Raw genomic sequence first — 5,222 nt, forward strand, 5'->3', positions numbered from 1 at the left:
CTTCCCATAGCCACTCATATGGACCAGTAGGCACATGGAGTCAAACAAGAAGCTAATATGTGTTGCTGATAATTTGTGGAAATGAGCTGAAAGAGGAAGCTGATGAAAACATCTTACAAGGAGGAGAAGTGAAAACCAGAGCTTTTAACCAACAGAACTGTTTTTGTGTAGTTTAAAAGCAACATCTAACCAATTAAAATCAGGAAATGTTTGATAGCACTGTACTTGGTGGTCATGCACACATACACTATAGACCGTGTCTCCTGACAGCAGTAGACTTTGGCTCCCCCCTCAGGTGGAAAGGACCCTTACACCGAAATGCTCTTCTACTCGTACAACACTTTTCTGCAGCAGACACAGCGACTTGCTCATGGACACTTCGGCATCTGGAGAAGCTGGGAATTGAACTGCCAACCTTCAGGTTAGGAAACAACCCACTCTACCTCCTGAGCCACAGCCACCCCCGGGGCGGGCATGTGCAGCTGTGTCGGAACAAAGACACTGATCTCTCAGACGAGATCAACTTAAATCGCAGCAAGTTACATTAAAAGAAGACTACAAAAGAAAAAACAAAGTGAATTATTTCTTAAACAATACCAGAGCAGCTGTTTCCAATTCTTAAAATGAGGCAGACATCCAAGCTCTTTCTTGTCAACCAGCTTAATTATGTTTTGTGCATTAACTTTCATCTCAGCTGCTCAGTAACATGTCTCAGGACTGATATATTTTTTATAGAGCCTCAAGATGATTTAAATACTGATGACACAGTGAACAGCAGCAGCAGTAATATAATGCCACTGTAATAACTGTTTGAATTTAATAAATATCTCTAGAAATATGTCATAGCACATTAACTATACTTAGAGTTCTGTTTTATAATTAAAATAAATTACTGCATATATAATACAGATCCAAAGGTTTGCTGACAGATTAGAAGCCACAGCCTCAAACAGTATATTTCTAATGTCAAATGAGGTGTGACGAAGGCCTGAGGGAGGTGTTGACAGCTCTGGATGAGCCGCTCGGAGACAGACTCTTCATTATCGGTACAGAAAATAGCCAACAGAGGACTCGTGCTGCTTGTTGATCTTTCCCCAGGTGATGGCAGGATGGTCTGTGGGATATAAGCTTTGACACACTGCCTCAGCTTCTCTGGCAGAGATGAATGACTTAGTGATAAAAGTGTCATGGGGATGAGTCAGCCCAGAGTGAGTTCATCTCTTTGTATCCGTGCAAACCAAGGCCTGATGATTCATGGACAAAATCATGACAGTTCTTTTAAAGAGTCTATTTTGGGATTTGATGTTGTTCAGGTTAAAAATAAACAACTTTGACATTTTGGCAAAGCACATGAGCTACAAAAATGTCCAATTTCTAAACCAAAATGCAACATCAAAGATAAATAAAAGCAACCCCTGCTACTGATGACAACCTAATATCTTTTTTTCTCTTTGAACAACATTACTTTGAATATGGAGATGTAGGAAAATCGGCTGCTAACGTAAATTACATGTGATGACCAGCACGTACGCAGCCCCAAAACCTCAGGGCTCAGGTGGCCCCTGTGTCACACACACGCAACAGCAACTGCCCCATTTTCATGCTAATCTGCTCTTATTGTTATGTTCCATTTGTTCAGGTTAGAGGTGACACACACACACACACACATACATGAGGAAATATCCTATTTCAAATCTTATAATGGCCCACAGCTAACAGGTTCACTTGGTTTTTTTTTTCTTGATTTGTGAGAAAAACAACCAATGGGTATGATACCAAATGCTCAACATGTAACAAATTCAATCCTACAACACAGTGTAGCAGAGATTACTACTGGACATTATAAATGAACAGTTACTTCAAATGTGACAATTGTTCATTAGCCATAAGTGAAATGGTGCATGTGTTCAACAAGTGCCGTCACCAAACAAGGAAAACGTAGAAGCGCACAATGTAGAGGTACAAGACTGAAACAGGAAAATGTAAATGAAAACTCTTTTTTGCTTTGAATATTTTCTGGACATAAAAATTAGACGTGACAAGGCTGTAGACCATCATGTAGTCTCTGTGAACAAGATGCCACTGAGTAGAAGTACACTGACTTTGAACTGAAGAGCTGGCGGAGCACTCAGCCCTGGATATCTCCTCAGACACAAAACAGAACAAACATTCCTGCAGCTCCTGAACTTTGTAGAAGCCTGCAAACTCTCCCTTGGTGCTGAAGTCAAAAGAGCCGGTAAAAACACTGCTCAGAGCCTAGTCAGGCTCTCATTCAGGGTGGAGATGTGATCAGTTACTTAAAACTGTCTCTGGCCACAATGGACTTGTCTGGGCCGCTGATGTATCAGGATTTGGCTGCGACCCTGTACTTCTGGGACATGAGGCTGTAGACGACAGGGTTGATGGAGGCACTGAGGTAGCAGAGCACCATAGAGGCCATGTTGAATTTCTGACTCAGCATGACCATTTCGTAGTCGTCCACCTGGGCAAAAAGGTTCCTTCCGGTGTGATATGGCAGCCAGCAGGTGAAGAAGGCCAATACCACCACCACTGAGGGTGAAAAGAAAGTTAGGGGGATGAAAGGTGTTTCATTTAAAGAAAAGAAAGGACCGATACTGCTCTCATGTCTGACTGCAGCCAGTAGTGGTTGGCTTAGCATAAAGACTCTACAGTAAGAGGTTCGGTTCATTTCAATTCAATTCACTTTATTTGTATAGCACCAGTTCACAACAACAACCATCTGAGGACACTTCACATAATCAGACCTTACACTATTATAAGGAAAATGCAACCAATCCCCCTTACCTAAACACATGGTGAAAGTGGGGAGGAAAAACTCCCTTCAATGGGAGAAACCTCGGACAGACCCTGGCTCTTGGTGAGTGGCCTTCTGTCTCAACTGGTTGGGGTGAGTGGATAGAGGAGAGAGAAAGGACTTAGTGTTATTCACCCAGGTTTTTACATATGTGTCTAAGTTTTCTGCTTTCACTATGAAAAACTAGAGAACAGTGAATAGCAGCATGAGTAAGTTAAAATAATAATAATTATTATTATTAGGAGGAGTAGTATTTCTATTTTGAATGAACAGGCCCTTTCAGTGCTTGTGACTAAATAACCCTTTAATTAAAGGTACAAATAAAGAGTTTCCTACATTCTCAGCTAATCCGCGTCCTTAGAACTGAGTGGGAGCAGTTTGATATGTTTACTTGGCCGCAGCATTTTGCTGGCAACTACTTTCAGCACACACCGTTTTTGTTTCATAGAGCCTATTATTAAATTATGACTGGTGCTTTTTTTAAAAACCAGACCGTGATGCAAACCAGCGAGAAGATCAATACACACAAATCACCAGTATTGTTCTAACTTTGACAGATAATGCTGATAATGTTGGGTTCACTTATAACAAGAAGTAAGTTAGGAATTTGGTTCTCAGAATCTTTAAGTATCCTGTGGTTGCCCTTCACATTTATTGACAGCTAACAACAATTACAGCCACATCCAAGTTTCTTAAGCCTACACTCAAACACACACTCACATGTGCAACCTTTAAGTGACAGCGGCCTGTGGCTAATTGGCTTCAACACTGAAGTCACGCCGTCACAATGCAGGCAAATTGTGAGCTAGTTAAAGCATATATTCAGCTGAAAGTCCAGTGAGGAGAAAATATGCCGTTAATCCAAAAGAGGACAAAGCTTTATTTAGAGTTTGAAAGTCAGAAATCTCAGTACTGGTATTGATCAAGAGGCCCCTAGAGGTAAAACACCATCAGTTTGTCTGATCGGGCAGTAATTTATCTAAGGATAATAAAATACCATGTCAGTAATTAAAAGTGAGGTACAGTATATCTGCCCTATACATCCTAGACTCACAGGATATACAGACACAGCAGGTTTGTACAAAATTGATCATGTCTTGTCATAAGGGAACAGCAATCACTGAGCAACTCCTAATATGTGCACCACAAATGTAGGAGCATTTAAATTTCCATTAAGGTTGATTTATGGAAGCCTTTGATGACAATCCAATTTGGCATTCAATGAATGTGAATACAAATGGCAGCAGGTCAGACAGCATGAGCTCTGTGCAATGTGTGTGTGTGTGTGTGTGTGTTCAGCTTATGAACAGCATTAAAACCCTAATGGATGCATCATGATTAAATATTTGGATAATAAAGACTGGCCTGGTCACAATATTCCACTGTAGAAAAGGGTTCCCTGTACAATACAGCAGAGCTGCAAATTAAGCCAGTGAATATGTGCAGTGGCAGGACATGATTAAATTCAGAGAAAACAAATGATTGACCACTTGATATCAACAACAACACACATGGTGTCAGCTTTCTCTTCCTCGAACTTGTACAATGGCCCGTGAAAGCAGATGCAGCCAGCAGGAAGTTTTTATGCTCAACAGAAGGGGTGAAACTACTTTGGGTTTTAAATGGAATTCAGATTAGTTCTTTAAATATATCAGAAAACAAAAGTTCAATTTGCTATAGCTAAAAAATAAATCATAAATCCTAGCTTCTAAATTGTCAGGCTGACGTTTTGCCTCAGCAGGCAGACTAACTGTGTGAAACAAAAAATTCTCATTTAAGCTTTATACCTACAGAGTTTTACATGCTGCCACTTTGGAATCTAAATTATCTGCCTTTTTAGTTTCTGGCAATAAAAGCAGAGAAAGGCTTTAGAAAATGGGAATCAGAGAGAGGAATTTTACATAATGTGCAATGCCTCTGGCTTTTGTGCATAACCACTGACAAGCCTTATGTACAAGTTCACTTGCAAATAGCAAATGTGAAACTTAGAGTCACTTCTGCAGCAGTTCCCTGTTTAACTGTACAAACCTGCTTTCTGTAAAATGCTGGTCTTAAAAGGACAAAGCATTATGTGATAGTCAGTTGTAGTGTTTAGGTGTTTTCTTTCTCTATCGGACCATTATGTGGCCTGAATGCTGCCTGATATCAGACATCTGTCTGCAGAGATGAGAAAACCCAAAACAAAACATAAAACTACTCACACAGGATCTTTACTGTTTGCCTGTGTGACCTCTGTCAGTCCACAGCACTGGGGCCTTGCAGGTCGTTTTTACTTTTCCACAACTTGCACCCAAGGGAGCCTTAGAGGACAAGGCAGAGCTCTGGGCAGAAAAAATAAGTAGTGGACACCCAGACCACCCAGAGCTGATGGCGTAACTCGTGTGCTTGCACTCTCCTGTGCTGTAGC

The 5,222-nt window shown here is 40.8% G+C and overlaps 1 protein-coding gene across 1 annotated transcript in view; it reads right to left on the reverse strand.

Annotated features, from left to right (window-relative positions):
- Positions 1-2,249: 2,249 nt before the first annotated feature.
- LOC109968471 (motilin receptor) overlaps positions 2,250-5,222 on the reverse strand; it is a 4,091-nt gene continuing 1,118 nt past the window's right edge. The window contains 4 exon segments of the mRNA XM_074527669.1: positions 2,250-2,350; positions 2,353-2,550; positions 5,017-5,172; positions 5,175-5,215. Of these exon segments, the coding sequence (XP_074383770.1) occupies positions 2,250-2,350; positions 2,353-2,550; positions 5,017-5,172; positions 5,175-5,215 (496 nt within the window).

Source organism: Monopterus albus, unplaced genomic scaffold (genome assembly GCF_001952655.1).
Source record: "Monopterus albus unplaced genomic scaffold, M_albus_1.0 scaffold150.1, whole genome shotgun sequence".
Taxonomy (NCBI): Eukaryota; Metazoa; Chordata; class Actinopteri; order Synbranchiformes; family Synbranchidae; genus Monopterus; species Monopterus albus.